This window comes from Sylvia atricapilla, chromosome 5 (genome assembly GCF_009819655.1).
Source record: "Sylvia atricapilla isolate bSylAtr1 chromosome 5, bSylAtr1.pri, whole genome shotgun sequence".
In the NCBI taxonomy this organism is placed as follows: domain Eukaryota; kingdom Metazoa; phylum Chordata; class Aves; order Passeriformes; family Sylviidae; genus Sylvia; species Sylvia atricapilla.
The window spans coordinates 17352214-17370820 of record NC_089144.1 but is presented as its reverse complement, the minus strand read 5'-3'; the positions used below and the strand labels follow the sequence as shown (position 1 = coordinate 17370820).

General features: G+C 42.8%; 1 protein-coding gene across 3 annotated transcripts; it reads left to right on the top strand.

The window, feature by feature from the left end:
* Positions 1 to 313: 313 nt before the first annotated feature.
* On the top strand, positions 314 to 16703 carry OPTN (optineurin). 3 transcript variants are annotated; one of them, XM_066318809.1, is made up of 14 exons: positions 314 to 399; positions 1044 to 1220; positions 2883 to 3085; positions 5219 to 5374; positions 6400 to 6476; positions 8561 to 8692; positions 9824 to 9905; positions 11160 to 11275; positions 11921 to 12070; positions 13031 to 13124; positions 13797 to 13955; positions 14611 to 14741; positions 15464 to 15543; positions 15704 to 16703. In XM_066318809.1, the coding sequence occupies exons 2-14, from the start codon at positions 1055 to 1057 to the stop codon at positions 15823 to 15825; spliced, it is 1668 nt and encodes a 555-aa protein (XP_066174906.1). In that variant the 5' UTR covers positions 314 to 399; positions 1044 to 1054; the 3' UTR covers positions 15826 to 16703. The 3 variants fall into 3 exon arrangements, with proteins under 3 accessions (XP_066174906.1, XP_066174905.1, XP_066174907.1); XM_066318808.1 differs by having other exon boundaries at positions 8558 to 8692; XM_066318810.1 differs by having other exon boundaries at positions 8558 to 8699; positions 9834 to 9905.
* Positions 16704 to 18607: the final 1904 nt, after the last annotated feature.

Here is an 18607-nt window from a genome sequence, read left to right as displayed (position 1 = left end):
GTGATTAGACATTGGAACGGGCTGTCCAGGGCGGTGGTGGAGTCACTGTCCCTGGAGGTGACTGGAAATGAAAGTCTGGGAGCGGCAGTCAGTGCCACTGCCTGGTTGACAAGGTGGTGCTCAGTCACAAACCGGACTCGAAGATCTCAGAGGTATTTTCCAACCTCATGGACCCGCAGGATTTTTCCGAGGGGCAGTGCCCCCCACACGCCCTCGCTGCCGCACGGGGCGTCGGCCGCCGGCAGAGCGAGAAGGAGGGAGCGCCCCGGAGGTGGGAGGCGCGGCGCTGGGAAGTCCCCGCGGAGGAGGAGGAGGAGGCGGGGGCAGGGACGGCCTTGGGGCGGGCAGTCCGTCCGTCAGCTGAGCGGGGCCGCTGCTGCCATGGGCTCGCCGTGAGGGGTGAGCGGGGTCCCTGAGGCCGGCCCCGAGCGGGGGACGGCGGCCGCCGTGGCGCGGTGACTCGGCGGATCCGGGCTGGGCCCGCGGGCAGGGAGGGCGAGGCGGGCAAGGGCGGCTCCCGCGGCTCCCGGGGGTCGGTCCGGCCCGGGGACGGAGCGGCCGTGCCTGGGCACCGGCGGGTGCGGGCGCCGCCAGCCTGTCCGGCACCGCGGCGGGGTGTGCAGGAGAACGGGAAAAGGGCACAAGAAAGCGAAAATGAAAGTTAAAAATCAGCGGAAACGGGTTCTCGGCATGAAAGGCGGCGCCGACAGGGCCGGCCGGGCGGGCGGGCGGGGGCCCCGAGTGCTGTCAGGGCTGGGAAGGGAGTGGGCGAGGCGGGACTCTCGTTTCGTTCCCAGACAAGTGGGCTCCTGAGGAAGGGTTGGTTAGCCCGAAAGACGTCTTGGGGATCATGTGTTTTAGGTCCATGGGGGATAAACGTAGACTCAGAGGTACTCTGGTGTAGCGGGGTTTGAGGGGTTGAAGTTGCCTGTGTGCTGTGATACGGCATGTGGCTTTCATGTGTTAATAAAATAATTGTGATTATGCTTTCTTTATAATTGGGCAAGAAATTGAAAGTTTTCTCTTGGCAAACCTTGTAATAGCTGCTTCAGAGATGTCCAGCAAGTTGAAGGGCCGTCCTGCTGAAAATGGAGAGCATTCCAAGAGTAAAATGGAAAATGGAGTGGACAGCACGGCTGCCCCAGCCCTTAACACCTACACTCCGGAAGAGATGGTGCAGCAGATGAAAGAACTAATCACTGAGAACAATGAGTTAAAAGGTGAATGTGCACCTGAGCTGGTCTTAAAATGCAAGAGCCCTGAGTCTCTTCTGAAGGGTTTGTTTTGTCCTATGAATATGAATTCTGTGCTTGTTTGCCCCTTGTTGGGTAGCATTCGCTGTATAAACAACTCTGCAAGTGACAATGCCAGTTTGATAAGACACATCAATAGGATATTTGGTAGCACACATCAGATTGAGTTGGTGTGGTAGATTAGGGGGAGAACAGCCAAATGTAAGGGTGACTTAACTTGCTCTAGAGTTTTATATATAAGTGGTGTAACACCGTGTACTTCAGAAGGTGACAAGAAAAATCTCTTCCCATGAAGTACTATTTGCTCATCAACCTCTGAAAGATTTTTTTTTGTTTGTATTGTAGAACTGTTGGCTCCATTACAAACATTTTGCCAAAGCTGTATTAGGAGGGGTGGGTACTATAACTTCTATATTTCAGAAGGGAGTGGTAGCTATGGCAGGGTACATCTGGGAGAAACCAGTAGCCTTCCCTGAAAATTCCTAATGATTTGAGTCCTTCATGTGAGATAGATTTACTTCTGGATCTGGAATTCAGGTGTCAGTTATTTTTTTCTTGAAATGGTTAGAGCAAAATCCTGGGGATCTGATAATTTTCTGTGTAGAAGGCAGAGGTATCTCACTGTTTATATGACAGAAGAGCATGAATATACCTCCTGTATTGTGATTTTACACTGGTGTTTAAATTCTTCCTGAATTATTTTTGGACCTGGTCCAAGTTCTCTGTCTCACGGGAATCTAGTAGGAAAGCAGTTTGTAGAAGTACCGCTGGTATTTTGCTAAAAGGTCTTATAGAAGATAATGGTCTGGGACATGTTTACTGCTGCTGTAACCCATAACTTGCAGAATAACTCTCTAGACTATATTTTTTAATAACCTGAAGGATTTATGGGCAGTTTATCATATGACATCAGGATGTAATTGAAGTTACTGGAAAGTACAAGTGTCAAGGATTTTTAAGCAACTGGCTTGGAGTTGTTTGCTTTAAAAAAAGCATGTCTAAAATAATTTCATTGATTCTGCCTAAAAATCTTGTAAGCATTTTGCAATAGTAAGACTGATATTGTTACATACTGACTTGGTTATTTACAGGGAACTGACTCAGCTACAAGTTGTTTGGTATATTTTTTCAATGCTTGCAATCGAATCTTAACCAAATGTTGGGCATATTTGAGGCATTTGATTTGATAGCATCTGTTTCCATGCAGTAAATTACCGGTCTAGGATGTTTTCCCTGCCAAGTCTCAGCAGTTTCAGTACTTCAGTTCCATTTGGGCTGATCACATAAACACCACACACAGCAAGATACCAAGTATCTCTCAGCAGGATACAGAGTATCTCCTGTGGACAATACTTCTGGCTTCTTGGTTTAGGAATAAGTCTAGAAGTCAGTGAGTTGTGGGCACGTGATGTCAAGCAGTGGATTTCAAGCTATTTATTATAGTGCTAACGGACTATGATAAGTTTAGTTTTGGTATTTAAGGTACGCCAGACAGAGGCTCACATTTCATAGCCAATTATTGCCAACCCATTTGATGCTGAAGAATGCTGAGCTCAGTGTAGTGGAAATCTGCTGTTTCATGGACAGAGGATTAATGTGATTCAATGTCTCTCTCTGGCTACCATTTAGAAGCCATGAAGTTGCACAACCAAGCTATGAAGGACCGATATGAGGAACTTTCCACCTGGAGAGAGAAGCAGAAAGAAGAACGAGAATTCTATGAGTTAAAGTTTAAGGAGGCAAAGCAGTGCTTGCAGGCCAAGTGCATTGAAAATGAACAGCTACAGCAGCAACTTCAGAGCTTAAAGGAAAGAGAAGAAGGAGCTGAAATGGTAAATAAGGAATTGGTTAGATTGACATGCTTTTGAATTGAAAGTCTGGAGCATTCAGTCTCTTCCATGGTTCTGGGATTCATCACACTGGGATGGTTTTGAGATTTGCTAAAAACTCCATTTTTATCCTTAGCTCTAAGAAATGGTCTTGACCTGGCTTGCTTTATCAAGTGAGGCCTTTCAGAGTGTAGTAACAGAAAATTATGGCTGAGATAATTTACTTTTTTTGTTAGCATTTAGTAAACAATAATAATTCAACCTTTTTACGTAATAAATAAGAACTAGCATTTCGTGCTAATTTTTCATTTATTCTTGGATATCTCTTTACTTTATCCATCCCTTTACTAGTTAGATTATCTGTCTCTCATGATCATTTAATTGCTTTTTGTATTATGTTTCCAGGGAGAAGTTGACATGTAAACAAGCAAAAAAAATTATGTGTCATCTATTTTTATTTATATCAGTCTTCTTTTATGAAAGCTCTTTTACTGAGGTCAGATTAGATCTGTGCTTCTGTTGCTCCATTTGAGTCTGACTGAGCGTTCTCTCTGTGTCCTGCCTTTGGCTCTGTTACAGATAATTTCTAATGTTGCAGGTGGTTGCACAGTAGCCAGGCAACATTTTGCAGGTGGTTCTGAAGCCATCTGTGGGCAAAGCTGATCAAAACAAAACCTGCTTTATGTCCCAAGTGGTCATGTGAAAAGTTACTGAAGAAGTTCCATGCAGAGCCAAACTGATGCATTCTGGTGTCTGGTACCTCCAGGACCCATGTGGATTCTCTGTTTTCTGATGAAGGATGAGTGTATTAACCTTTTTCTCTACAGAGTCACTAGTAGACTCTGCTTTCCTCTCCTGACTGTTTTATGGAACTGTGTAAGAAGCATTTCAGCATATAAATCAAAATTGGCCAGTAAGCTCAGAACATGCAAAGGGGAGGAAAGTCATGTTTAAATAGTGTGACTTTGTAAGTATTACTTACACAATCTTTACAGATTGAAAGTGGTTTCAGGATTGTCAAGAAAATTCAGGTTTTCATAAACCGTTTAGAGTTTCATAACTGTGCAATATTTTAAAGGGAAAGTAGAGGATTTATAATCCTTCTATCTGCTGTAGAACTTCTTGTACTTTGCCTAAAGTATGCTGTTGCCAGAGTTTTCCAGCCTACTTGAGAAATCTAAAATATTTCTCCTTCCCTAGAACTGACTCTAAATGCATCCTCTTAAGAGTATAAGTGCAATATTAGGGGCAGCAGCAGGTCAGAGGGGCAGAGTGGTATTGTGGGATGAGAGACACTGTCAACATATTTGGAGATTTGACATAATCATAGCCGAGAATGTAATTCAGACTCCAGGAATTGTTCAGAATTTGCATTGATGGTATGTGGTGTAATAAAGGCATTATCAGGAGGTGGAGGCTCAGATTACAAAATGAGGAAGAAACAAACTCACAGGGACAGTTTCATAATGGGGAGCAGCATTTAAAGGAAAGGGATAAATTGAGTCTTGCTGGTTATGTAGAGGCTTAAGAGAAGGTTTTGAGTAACCTAGAGAAATTGAAAAGGCATAAGGCAAAGGAGATGGTTGTGATTAGAAGGAGAGAAGTTTGGGGAGAATCTCTGAAGAAGAGAGATTTTTTTGTGAAGGTCAAGGAATTGGGAAGATTCATACAGAGAAATGGGGTACAAAGAAGCTAGGTGATGGGGAAAGGCTAAGAATGGGGTGTGTGAGAAAGCTTGCTGCCCAGTGGTCTTTTCTCCCTTGAATCTTGGTTAGATTTGGGAAAAGAGGAATAGGAATATGGGTGAAAAAAATGCAATAATTCTGGAGGTTGGCTGATACCCTGTGTGGTAGCAAAAGGCATAGATTCAGGCAAAAATTTGCATCCTAATTATCTGTGCATTCAGAGAACCATTCCCATATTTTCCAGCAGTGGGATACCCAGTGTTTGATTAACTTGATTTCACAGTTTAGACTTCTTGCTCTTGAATGAACCAAAACATAGTTGTGGGGTTGTACTGTGGGGTTTTCAGGCAAGCCTGAAGAGAAAAGAAGGGACGTACTGTTATGTTCAGGCTGTGTGCTCCTTGGCTGGTGATATCTTTGGGCTGGCTAATGCAGGGTGTGTTTATCGCAGGAGGGCAGCCTGGCTCCTGAGAAGGAAGTGAGGCAGCTGAAGTCCCAGGTGCAGCGGCTCCAGGCTGAGAAGGCAGATCTGCTCGCCATCATCTCGGAGCTGCAGGTCAAGCTGAGCATCTCAGCAGAGGATTCCTTTGTGGAGATTGGGATGAATGTAAGTAAAGGGAATAACAGGAACACAGTAACCTGTAGCCAGGTGCCAGCTTAAATAATTCTGTCATTCTTTGGTCTCTTACATTACCTGCCATAGAGCACTTGTGGATTACAAGATAGTGTAATGGTGGTAAAGGACTTGGAAATAATTTTTGTCCTTCCACTTTAAAGATCTAAGTAAATTAATTTCATAACCTCTATTACACTAGTTTAAAATGTTAAGTCCTGTCTTAGTTGGAATTTCTGAGAACATCAGTACTATGTATAGATGGGACATTTCATTTTGAGAATGGGGCTTACTTCCTACTGACAGAAAAGTAGAGACGCAGGCAAACAAAACTTCAGTGCAGAACTCTAGAGAGTATTCCCTAGAGGCATAAAAATGTACTTTTTTTACTCTTGTTGTATCTGGAAAATCTTCACAGGCAAACTGAAATGTGAAAATGCAGGCCTCTGCTATCCCTCTGTTCCCCATATCCTCTCTCTGGAAAGTAGATGTGCAACAAGAAATTTAAAAAACGTAATTAAAATTTGTTTGGAGTTAGCAGAGAAAACTCAGGGGTACATTCTCCTTTTTATTTGCCAGAAGGATTCTCCTTTGGGCCACAAAGATCAAGGAGTGGGGTTTGTAGTGGGAAAGAAGAATGATTCTTTTAAGAGGCTGGGGATTTCTATGATTTCTAGGCTTATACTGAAAGTCACCTGCAGTGCCATTGACTTGCTGTGTGGTGCTCAGTCATCTCCACAGGGGACAGTGGCTGTGGAAGTTGCTGATGAATGGAGAAGGGTAGATCTCATTGCTGTTCCTATTTTCTAATCAAGCTGGAAGAGATACAGGGAAAGGCATGTGAAGTATTTAAACTAAGAATTTCCAAACAAGAAGATAATCTGTAGGAGTTTTTTTTATTTATCGGTATTGCCATGATAGCACTTCTCCCTGTTTTTCTTCTTTCCTTAACTCAAATAAATAAAACCCTGTCCTGCTTAGTCCAAATACTGAGCTAATAGTGGTTTTTTCTCTCCTAGGAAGGGGAAATAAATAGAACTGCAAAGGAACATCAAGAGAATTGTGATGAAATGCCCAGTAATGTTGCTGTCTACATGTACGTAGGTTCTTGTGTAATATGTGTGGTTCAGACTTCTGCTTCAGGGTTTGGTTTCAATATAAGGGAACTTTTTTCTATGAAGAATGCACTAGAAAATTCTCTTTTTCTTTGGCTTTGCACCCCTGCATTGCAGTAGCTCTGCCTACCTAGCATGTGGTAAGGCCCTTAGGTCTCTGACATTTTTCCTTCCAATTTTTACTAACTGACAAGAGGGAGTGCATATTCTGGCCAATTGGCCAGGCATTTATGGACATTCTGACTTGCCAGCTCTTCAGGCTTTTAAGGGAGGTCAAACAGAAAAGACAAAGATAGAGGCTGCAGGGACTTCTTCCCTCCTAATCATTGGAGGCCATCTAGTAGAGCATCTGTCCTCTATTATATTGATATTGGTAAGAGTCAGAGGTCTTGTACTCTTTCAGATCTGACCCTGTTTGTGTGTGGTTGGTATGGAGTGTATCCATGATATGGTAGACACACAGTGCAATCTAGTCCTTGATTTTCAGGTTACTAGGTTGAAGATACCAGCATTCTGTTCAGGTTACTTCTCAAAATTTGATCTTTACATCAGCCCCAGGACACAAGGGACTTTCTTGCCCCTGGCTGAACCTTTACTCCTCGTGGACATAGACATCTGATACTGTACAACTTTCCATTTTGGATACTGCCCAGTTTAGCAGCTAGATGGTTTTGGCTGAACTCTTATTTACTTTGTGCCTTTGCTTTTGAAAGGGAAGGATACGGAAAATGCTAAGGACATAGCAGGCCAGAAAGATGTGCTCCATGTTGTCACTTCCTATGTCACTGCAAGGGAGAACAGTGCTTCAGTGCAGTATTGTAGAAACTTGTCCTTCAGCATGCAGATAAGAAGTTGAAGGAAGGGAAAAAAAAAAAAAAAAAAAAAAAAAAAAAGGGTGTTACAGTTGTGGACAAAGCTGAGAGTTGCTGACCACAGACCAAGCTGCAAGTATTAAGTTTGTTGTTAACTGTGGCTTGTGAAAACACTGCTTATGAGAAGATATTCCCTGTGGAAATCTGGAACTTGCTTACCTTTGGAGGAGAATCTGGGCCATATCTACAAGAACAGGCTGCATACGTACCTCTTAAAGTATTTCCAGTGTCACCACGTGTCTTTGTCCAGCACTGAAACTTTAGATGGGTGCTGTTAACAGGTTCAAAGAAATGTGATCCACTCAGGATGGATTTATTTCTGTAAGGGTAGAACTGCACTAAAAATCCCCTGATAAAAGTTATTTACTTAAAATATCCTGGCTGAACACTGTCTTTTGGGTATTGAATTTTGCTCACCAGAGGTTTCTAGCTCTCAGAAGCACACAGAAGACTTTGCTTTGCTTTCTTTTCTCTGAACTACAAAAGCAGAATTTTTAACACATGCTGTTTTACAGCTGAGACTCTAAGAAGTACAGTCTAACTTGCCTGTCTTCCATAGTTTGGGGATTTTGACTTTCTGTCCTGATTGCCATAAAAATGGATATAATTGAATACAATATTTTATCATGTGCCTTATTTTTTGGAGCTTTGTATTTGTTCTGGTTCAATTTACAGTAGCATGATATGATTTTGAAAAGAGCTATGAAATGTGAGGAGGGTGAAACATTAAAGAGATCTTTTTCTGAAAAAGAAAGGGATTTCTGATGACCGTTTTTAGTGGGATATGCTTTCTTTTCCCTAAAGGAGTGAGGCAAAGATAAGAAATATTGTGTGCTTTATTGCAAAAAAATGTTGCTTGTAGGAATAGACAGCAGCACAAAGGGCTGCAGAATAAGTCAGAATAAGTGCATTGGGTTGTGTATTGTCATTACATCTTTTGCTTTCCTTGCTTAAGTGCTAAATTGTTCCCTCAGCTGGGAGGGGACTGCCTGTGCCCTTCATTTGCACACACAGGGGCTGGGGCTACTGGTCTTGGCTCTTTGCAATTGGGAATGAGCCCTTTGCTCAGAGCACTGGTTTCCAGCACTGTGGGACATGTTGGCCTCTCAGACTGGATCCCAGCATTAGGGTTAAGGGAGTGCTCTGCTAAAGGGGTAGCTGTTGTTATTTACATCTGGTTTGGTTTGAAGCAGGAGCAAATCAGCAGATGAATCTAAGAATTTGGAGTCTGAGGAGCTAACTGTGAGCCAGCTGCTCTGCTGCCTGAGAAACGAAACCCAGAAGAGGGAAAATCTTGAGAAGGAGTTGCAGGATCATAAAGAAAGGTATGAAGTAGGTGCACTGTAATATTTGGAGCTGTTTTCTTTCAGGGCTGCTGCAGTTGCTAAGTCTCTAAATGATCAGCAACAAGCTGAAATATCAATGTGATTTGGGTGGGGAGTTTCCTGAGCACTAGGTTGAAATAACATTTTGTGGTTGTCTGTATAGGGAAAAACCACAGTACACTTCCATGGGCAAAAGAAATCTCTTATTATTATTTTGATTTCCTGAAGTACCACAGGTCAAGGCAAATTACCCATTTCCTATTGGGTTTGAACTATCCCCGGGTTATTCAGAAAGACAGGATGACTAGTTGAGGCTGTTCTCTCCATTCACTCCTCCACAATTACTTGGTTTTGTATGAATCATCTCTGTGTAGGGCCTTAACCACTGTGTGTAAAACAGGATTATAGTCGTCTTCGTGATGTTGGCAGGCTACATTTAGCAGTGTGTGAGCTTGCAAAAGCTCCTTAGAAATGCCTAAAATAAGTTTAATTCCAAACTTTTCTAAGAGAGTGAGTTTTCACAGTGAGACCTGTATGAGAGTCTGTGTCTCAGCTCAGTTCTGTGGGTGTAAATCATCACGACTGTTCAGGAGTGGCAAATTCCAAAGCAGTTCCAGATCCCCACTTCAGAGAGACAGAGTAAAACTTCCTGGACATTATCTACTATGAAAGGTTGGTGTCACAGTAATTGCTTCTATGTGGTCCTCCTAGAAAAGGTAATGAGCCATAACCAAACAATTCTTAGAAACCTCAGCCCCTGAAAATACCACAGGAGAACAGAGGCAATATTAATCACTGGATTCAGTGAACAGAGCGACCTATTTCCAAAGAGTTGGCAGTTTTGGACTATACCAAAGATCAATCCCTTTGGACTGAATATCATGACCTTCACCACACCTGCAGACTTAAACATCCATTTTAATTAAATGTACACACTGTCCTGTGTTCTTCAAGAGCCCCCATGATTGTGCAGGCCTTCCTGCATGTCTGTGCTTTCCATTCTGCCTTGTGGGATTTTGTGGCTGTGATGTTACAAAGAGAGTACATCACTTGCATGAAATCCTTGTATAGTCACAATCTCACCTGAAATATAAGCCAAATCCATCATTATTGGGTCCTTCTCTTTTCCAGACTGTCAAAGCTGGAGAAGGAGACCAGAAACTGCCTGGAGAGTGGGACACAAACTGAACAGGAAGAAGACACTTCAGAAGCTGTAAGTACCTGTCCTCACCAAGATAGAACAGCATACAGCTGACTTGTTGAAGTCACCAACTTCAGGGTCTAGATTTCCACTTGCACTCAGGGAGCAAGGAGAAATTTTCCTGCAAGGTAATGGAAGTGAACTTTGATGTATCTTAGAGGTGGTTCCAAATTACACCAGCCACTGCAAAGGGGTGGGACTGGGGCCAAGTATTTGAGAGACTGGGCAAAACTGCAGTTATACCACATTGCCCTGGCTATGGCTAGTAAGCAGAGAGAAATACAGTAATTTCTAGCTCCAGAAATCATCTAGACTGTGTGAATTTCCTCACTGCTGCCTAGGTCAGCTTTTGGACCAGAATACTGTAAAACAGGATACTGTAAAACAGACTTTAAATGTGGAGCTCATATAGCACCTGCTTTAGGTTTGTTCATGTTTCTAGTGGGATTACAATGGTGAGGCATAACTATCTTGGACTGAGACACAGTTCCAGGCAAGAACTTAGTCCTGATGTTTTCAATTAAGATTTGAAAGAATGCTGGGGCTGGGATTAATCTCCAGTCAGATGCTTTAACTTCTGTGCCTGCAGCTGTAAACTTCTGTGTGAAGTGACAGTGCAGTCCCATAGCCTTGGAGGTCCATGCTGGTTCAGTGCAACTGCATAATACAGGCAACTACGAGTGCTTGTATGTGAGGTATGTGAGTTTCTGAAGTGCTGCATGGAACTTGGAAGTGCTATGGGACCTGCTGGAGACCTGTGCCTTTCTGAAGGTCAGGACAAGTACTTTAGGGCAGGGCTGGGTGGGTTAAACAAGACCAGTGTGTAGGTTAAGAGATGCCCTTTCTAGGGAAAGCAGATGATGTCTCAATTAATGTTCTCCAGTGCTCTTATCTCCACTTTGCTGAGTTACAGCCTGTGCCCAACACTCCTCATTGAAGTGGATACTGAGGTCAGCACTTGTGCTTGTGCTGGCAGCCCTTCCCATGTACACTGTTGTGTTTTTGCAGAGGCTCTTGTCAGCAGAGCTCACGTTACCTGCCTCTGTGGTAAAATGTAGATCTTTAGTGGAACAATGAGGGTGGTGCAGTGTGGGAATAATTGTAAAGCCTTGTAGATGAGGCCTTATTACTGAGTATAGAGTGTAACTGTACAAACTAACTTAGGCTGTTTTCTCTAGGGCGAGATTTCCTTCTTATCTTTCTTAGCCTGTAACTTTACTATCTTGAATTGGCCATACATAATTTTCATTATTTTTTCTCTGAAAGGTTGGCAGTGAAGTAGAAACCTTGAATCTGCAAGTCTGTGCTCTGTTTAAAGAGCTTCAGGAAGCCCATGGGAAGTTAAAAGAAGCAGAATTGATTCAGAAGAAACTTCAAGAAAAGTAAGGCTCAGAAGAGCAAGAGTTCTGTCATGACATCCAGTACATACTTGCATGACAACTCCCATCTTGGGAAACTCACCACTTCTACAAATATCAACTTAAATAACTGTTTCATAGAAGTGCTGTTAAAGAATGCTCCTTCTTTGTAAGTGGTGAAGTGCAGAAATACAGCAATTGTCAGAAAATCTGAGCTGCCAACCTAGTTCTACAAATAGAACTTAGTGCCTTAAATTATAAGATTTGGGTTTTAACCCTTCATGATGTAAAGAAAAATCTTTTCTATTTTCTCCTTCACATAATCAATCCCTATTCTGGCTTTACAGGAAAAATCCAAGGAACTTGGTTATAACCTTTTCACATGAGCTGTCTGTAGGTTATAAAAGTGGTTACAAGACTCTCAGTTCTTTGCTTAGTTTCCTGTCAAATTCTAGTTCTTTGAGATTCATAATAATAAGAAAGTAAGTGTTGGTTTCTATAGCTTATTTTTCTGATGTTTGTGTACAGACAGATTTTTGTCTTTCCATGTTCATCAAAATAAGCCTTTAAAGTGAACCATACAAATACTCTTTTTGCTATGTGCCTCATGGGAAATATCCATCAGGAGGGAGTGAACAGAAGAGATGAACCTTTTTTCTTTTCTATCAGGTGCCAGGTACTGGAAAGAAAAAGCTTGGCTGCTGCATCGGAATTGGAGGAGAAGCAGCAGCTAATATACACCGTCAAGAAGCTGGAACTTCAGGTGGAGAGCATGCAGGCAGAGGTCAAGCTGGAACAAGCCAAGACACATGAAGAAAAGTGAGTATGACTTGGTTTTGTATTCCAGGAATGTATTGTCAGTGAAGAAGCGAAGTCCAAGGGAACCTGGCCAAAGGGGAATTGAATCTTTTAAGTCCTGCATGCTTTGAAACTGTGCTATGTTTGTAGATTATAAAGTAGAAGTCTCTATTCTTTCATCTACTGAACCCCTCACTTAGGAATACTTGAGCTGTCAGCTCTGACTTGTATCTTCCTTTAATCATGAAGTCAGAGGTGGAATAGAGCCAGGTGTAACATACAAGTGGAGGAAGCAGAGAAGTGACAACAGCTGTGCCACTGACTAGCAGGAGTAAATGCGGACACGTCCTGGAGGGCAGGGACAAGTCAGGTGGTGACAGTGCTGGGGAAGTGGCATTAATGAAGAGGTCTGCAGTCCCTACAGTATGTTTGCACTAGCAAAGTCAAGTGTGTGGTGAGGCTGAGGTAGAGAGGCTATTTGCTTTAGCTGCCTTCTCCCTTTCATGTGCAGTCCATGTAGGGAGTGTGAAAATATCAGTCCAAGCTGGTCAGAGAGGCTGAACTTCCTGAAGGACACACCTTCAGCTGCTGCAGAAGCTGCTTATTATCTTTGGAGTGCATGTCTGGTTATTCTGATGAATTCTTCTTCACTTGAAGTCTGAGTCAAGACTTGGATGTCTTCCTAAGAGGGGTGTTACATTTTGAACAGAAATTGTGAGCTTCATATAAAAATACTGAGTGATGGAGTCTTCAATGTGAAATGCAGATGATCAGTAAGGACATTGGTTTGCATTCAGTCCATGGATAGAGCAGCACACAACTCATTGGAAGAGAGATGTTGAGACATGGAGGAGGACTTTTTCTCACCAGAAATGCAGGCTGATTTGCAAGGAGCTGGTAGTGGCTTTTTTTAAAGTTCTAACATTATTTAGATTTCAAAGAATTGTTTCAAACCTTAATCTCTTTTCTTGTCATAAACAGGACAAGATACAATAACCTCCAGGATTCATATAGCAAACTGCTTCCAGAACTCACTGAGGCAATGAAAAAAATTGATGAAATGAAACTCAAAGAGGTAAACTCATCACAAGAAGAGATCATAGTTAATTAGGACTGAGGGGGAAGGGATGGGAGAACATCTTTAGGATCAGATTTGGGCAGGAAAAAACTGTCATCCCTTCTACAAAATTACATGGAACATAGCAGCACTGATAAACATTGATCTTGTGCTGTCAGAAAACTTTACAGAAAACTTTATCTACACATCAGTACTTCCATGGTGTTTTCTGGGTAAGGTCTAATCTGCAGTGCAGTGCAGCACAGAGTCCAGTCCTTAGACAGAAGTGATAGATAGATCAGTGTTCCTGCAGCATCATTTATAAAAATGTGGGAAGGTGAATCTCTAAACATTTTTGTATTCTTAAATAACATGCCTGCCTCAGTGAGGTTTTGTTAGGAACTGAACCACCATGGAAATGCCATATTGTTCTGTGTCATTTCAGAAACCAGGAAAAGGTCTTTTACAGTGTTCACTAGGGGCTTGTCTTTGAACTTGATACAATGTAGTTTGAAAGCTCAAAACTAATCTTTAAGGTAAAATATCAGTCACCACTGCAGTCTTAATCCAAGTTTCTTTGGCAACCAAAATGGGAACCTTTTCCTAGGACAGGAGGAATAAGAAGCAAATTTTCACTTTGAGAAGGGTCATATTCGGAGTTCATTTCATAATCGCAGATCTTCTTTGCAGCTGGACAGAGTAGATAAAGCTGTGGTGGAACAACTGACAGCAAAGGTGGAGCTGGCAGAACAAGCCCTTGCTGCAAAGCAGCTCCAGATAGATGAGATGAAGCAGCTAATTGCTAAGCAAGAGGAGGACCTTGAAACTATGTCTGTGCTCCGTGCTCAGGTATCAGCTCTTCTTCACAAACTGGCTACTTCCCCCACCCAATATTCAGAAACCACTCTGGAATGCTGAATATGTTTTCTCAAGTTCAAAGCATAATTCCCCATACTTGGCTTGCCTTGCAGATTCCTTACCCACTATATTCTAGGGCTCTGTAGGAGGAACTGTGTATGCTGGAGTCTGGCACAACAAACAGAAGTTGGGAGTAGATGTGTATTTAGAACCACTGGCTTAAGAATCACTGCATATGTTTTAGCAATGATTTTATTGCTAAAATTCAAACCAGCATGTGTTGACTAAAAAGGGTTTGCCTCACGTTTAAGGCACAGAACTGGCATCTTGGCCTGGTTCTACTATCTGAACCACAGATTTGTCAGTGTAATCAGTCAAGTCACCTCCTCACTGCTTGTCTGTGCCTCATTTGTGCCTCTGTACAGCAGAGGCAATGCCTGTGTCCCAGGTAAGACACTGCAAGTATCTTTTACAGAGTGCAGAAACTGTTAGGTCTCCCTCACCTTGTGAGAAGGGCAGATCTTAGCTTTGCAGTGTGTGCATGTTTTGAGTAGATGCAGATTATTATACAGATCTGTGATTTTGACATATACAAATATGGTTCAGTCAAAGTTAATTTTCAGTGTGATTCCATTTCTCTGATCAGATGGAGGTTTATTGTTCTGATTTCCATGCTGAGAGGGCAGCAAGAGAGAAGATCCATGAGGAGAAGGAGCAGTTGGCTGTCCAGCTGGCATACCTACTAAAAGAGCAGCAAAACTTTGAAGATCTTGGCCGGTGAGAACAGACTTTGGTTGAACTGCCTTTGCACTGTCCTGTTACTCTGTGTACTGGTGTTGACCAGCATTGTCTTGTGAGCATCTCATTCTAAAGGCAAATAATTTTGCAGACATTTCTTGCTTAATTTGAATTTAAAAGGAGAAAAGAAGTGAATTGGCTGACTTCTCAATTTTCTGGTAGAATCTCTGTAAAGTGTGCTAGTTCTTAGTTGGGTGCCTTAGTAAGTTTTCATTTCAGATGATTCATGCTTGGTAAATTCTCCCTGTAAGTTTCTTTGAGTTTTGGCCTCAATTTTAGCTGTGAATCTGCAGCTGTGTATGTGCCAGGGATATCTGCTGCTTCTCCAGGAGGCAGTACTGAGTACACAGTTCTGAGTACTGTGGTAGTTGAATCAAGTTGGATTTCACATTAACTGTACACTTAGTCCTTTTTATGGTATAACTTGCTTTTCTACTTAAAGCAAATTTGCAGTTTTCCCTGAACAGCTGAGAGTCCTTGGAGCTTTCCAGAGAAGTGTGCCCTAGATCCCTATGTGTGTGGCTGCCCAAATCCAGCTGCTGGTGTCAGTTGCATGACCCTGATTTTGGCAGACCTCTGGCATGATCTCACAAAGCAGTGGCATTTCTAGGTCCTGTTTCTGAGCAGCAGTTGTGAACTAAATGCATGACCAATTAACAGGAGTCTGTCTTCAGAGCCCTTCACTTGTTTATTATCCACAGAACCTCTCTGGCAGAGATGCAGAGTCGCCATGGAGCCAGGATGCCAGATCAGGAGCACTCACCTCACCTTGTCCAAAGAGGTACTGCAAGCACCTTCTCCAGCCCTCAGGGTCAGGTTCAGGTTAAACCAGCTTTGCTTGGCTGTACACAGCTTCCCTGTGGTTATTCTGGTAGCTGGGTAGCTGCAGAGAGCAAAATCAGGTACTATAATAGTTAATAATCTTTCTTCTCTGCCTGCAGGAAATAATAGTCAGGATTGGCCAGAACAGCGGAATATTTCAATTTATTCATGTCCTAAATGTGAAGAAATTCTACCTGATTTGGACACACTGCAGATTCACGTTATGGACTGCATTAATTGAGTGATGCCCTCCAATTCTTTGTCTTCTGGAATTTTACCTGCCAAACACTTTGGTTTTTTTTTTTTTTTTCTTCTTGCTCAAATGATGCTCAGCTCTTATGTCCTATGAAGGAGGTTTTCAGGGGGCTGCTTATTAATTCAATGGGAAAAGGGTAAAACTCTTCCCCTGCCCTGTAGTCACTAATCTTGTTGTAATCTGCTTTAGGGAAGGAGTTTTCATAGATTAACAACATGGATGTGCTGCAGAACTTGCAGTGTGTCTGCTGCTATGAAACCTTTCAGGAACATTCCCCTGAAGTGCCCTGCTCTACGGCTACTCTGCAGAATGGGGCTGAATCACTGAAGTCAGAGGAGAGATGAGATATTTGCTGATCAAATATATATATATACACACACATATGTATATCTCAAATGTATGTGAGCCTGTAAATACTTCATCTCTTATATACTACATACCAGGAAAGTAATACACAAAAAAAGCTGTTTGAGATTTCAGCAAAATGGAAAAGTGCTGTATTCAGTGAGCATTTGAAGTGAACCCTGCTCTTTCTCCAGATGGCCATTTCATTGCTGCCCTTGTGACCGTACTAATCTGATGTTAAATTTTTGATGGCTTATGTAACTTCTTGCTTTAGCCAGATGTGGGTAAGGTTTAAAACAGATCAGCTAGATCTGATACATGTAGCGCCTGGTGTACTCAAGTCCCTTGGTTTTATAGAACTGTTAATTTTTATGATGTTGTCTTAATTTTTCTTTATTATAATAAGAGCATTTGAACTTGTACAGTATTGTGGTAGAAAGCACTGAGATGGATGTAACCTAATTTAAAGAGAGTATAGTGGATTTTCCCTATCAAAATAAATCTATTACAATTATAAATATATCTGTGCCTGTGAATACTTGGGAGACTGAAACAGGATTGCAAATTCCTGTGTCTGAAAAGCTTGTGTAGAAACAACTGTAGTGGATTAGTTCTATTCTTGTCCTCCCAGGTGTTTTTATCTCCACAAAAGGGAGACAATCCTTCTTTTGCCATTGTAATTCAAGTAAATTTTTTACTTTACTTGTTGTCACTGTTGTTCTAATTATCACTTTTAGACTCTGTATTCTTATTTTCTCTTACAGCTCATCTATAGCTTCATCCATAATTTCAGGTAACACAAGAGCCAACTGTTGTGAAGAGGTATTCATCAGCCTTGTTGCAACCTTCTTTATCAATTACAAGTAGTCCTAGAAGATGCATTCTCTTACTGGCTTTTAATTGGTTCTTTGTGACAGTAGGATTTATGGGCGTTTTTTACCCCAAATCCATTTTATTAATGGGAGCTTTGTGACAGTTAACGGATTCTGCAATGATTAAAATCTGATGGAAATGCTACTAGGCCAGAAGCAGACTAACAGAATGATAATAGAGCTGATTTCATCTGAGAAGTATTAACCTTCATGAAAACACAGAAAATCAACGTGAAAGGCTGAAGAAGGAATAACTTTTGCATTTGTCTAGTCAAAATGAATCATCTGAGGGGGTTTCATTGAGAGGGGATGTTAGCACAGGAATGCTAACAGGAAAACATGGGCATTAGGTGAAACAGGTCTTCATAGAAAGATAAAAGAGTAGATCTAACAGTACAAATCAGGAGGGGCAAGAACTCCAAAGAATAAAGCCACAATACACTAAAACTGTTCATGCTACAGGGAAGATTTTTTTTGATGTTGTTGTTACTAACTGCAGTCCAGCAATGAGCTTGTACATTCTTAGAAATGTTTTTCACAGAAATACAGTTGCACCAAAGAAAAACTCACCAAACTAAAAACTTTTGTCCATTTCACATGACAATAACTGGGATTGGATTTGTTGGTGTAGCACAGATGTTGACATCGTTTAGGTTATCCAGATGGAGATGGAGATGGCACCTGCTGTGACTGTTCCCTGAGGCCACTCTGCCCAGACACGAGCATCTCTGCAGCTGAATGGCCTTGCCCAGAGCCTGTATCAGGGATAATGTTCCCAGCGGGACCAGGGGTGTCACTCTTCCCTCTGCTGTGGTACTGGTGTGTCCACAACTTGAGTCCTGTCTCCATTTCTTGCCCCTCAATTCAGGAAGGGCATTGAGATGCTGGAGCTCAGGAAGGGTTTGGAGCACAAGCCCTGTGAGGAGCAGCTGCGGGAGCTGGGTTTGTTTGTCCTGGAGAAAAGATGGTTCAGGGCAGACTTTTTCACTCTCTGCAACTCCCTGACAGGAGCGTGTATCCCGGTGGGTGTCATTTCCCAGGCAACCAGCAAAAGAAGAGAGGACGTGGCCTCAAGCTGCAGCAGAGGAGGTGTAGGTTGGACAGTGGGATGAATTTCTTCACATAAAGGGTGATTCGACATTGGAATGGGCTGCCCCAGGGAGGTGGAGGAGTGAGAGTCTCTGCAGATGTTTAAGGGAAGTCCAGACAGCCATGACGTAGTTGAGAGGTGGTGATCTGTTATGGGTTGGACTCGACAAGACTTTTCCAATCCATCGACTCTGCGATCCGCACGCCGCCATGGCCGCACCCGCCCCTTCCCTTCCGCCCGCCCACAGCCAAGATGGCGGCTGCCAGCGCTCAATCTGGCGTCTGCGCGCATGCGCGGGAAGGGGCGGGGCCGGTCCGAATTCTGGCGGGTAGTGGCAGCGCGCGCGGCGGCGAGCGGGGTGTGCGAGGGGAGCGGTGAGCGGCGTGTGTGAGGGGAGCGGGGCCCTCGGGGCGATCCCGGGCCACTCGGGGCGATCCCGGGCCACTCGGGGCGATCCCGG

Excerpts from the sequence above, each read along its gene's own strand:
- OPTN (XM_066318808.1), top strand. The coding sequence starts at position 1,055 with ATGTCCAGCAAGTTGAAGGGCCGTCCTGCTGAAAATGGAGAGCATTCC. Across the intron at positions 6,477-8,557 it reads AGTAATGTTGCTGTCTACAT|CAGGAGCAAATCAGCAGATG; the intron begins GTACGTAGGTTC and ends TTTGGTTTGAAG. Across the intron at positions 11,276-11,920 it reads CAGAAGAAACTTCAAGAAAA|GTGCCAGGTACTGGAAAGAA; the intron begins GTAAGGCTCAGA and ends CTTTTCTATCAG.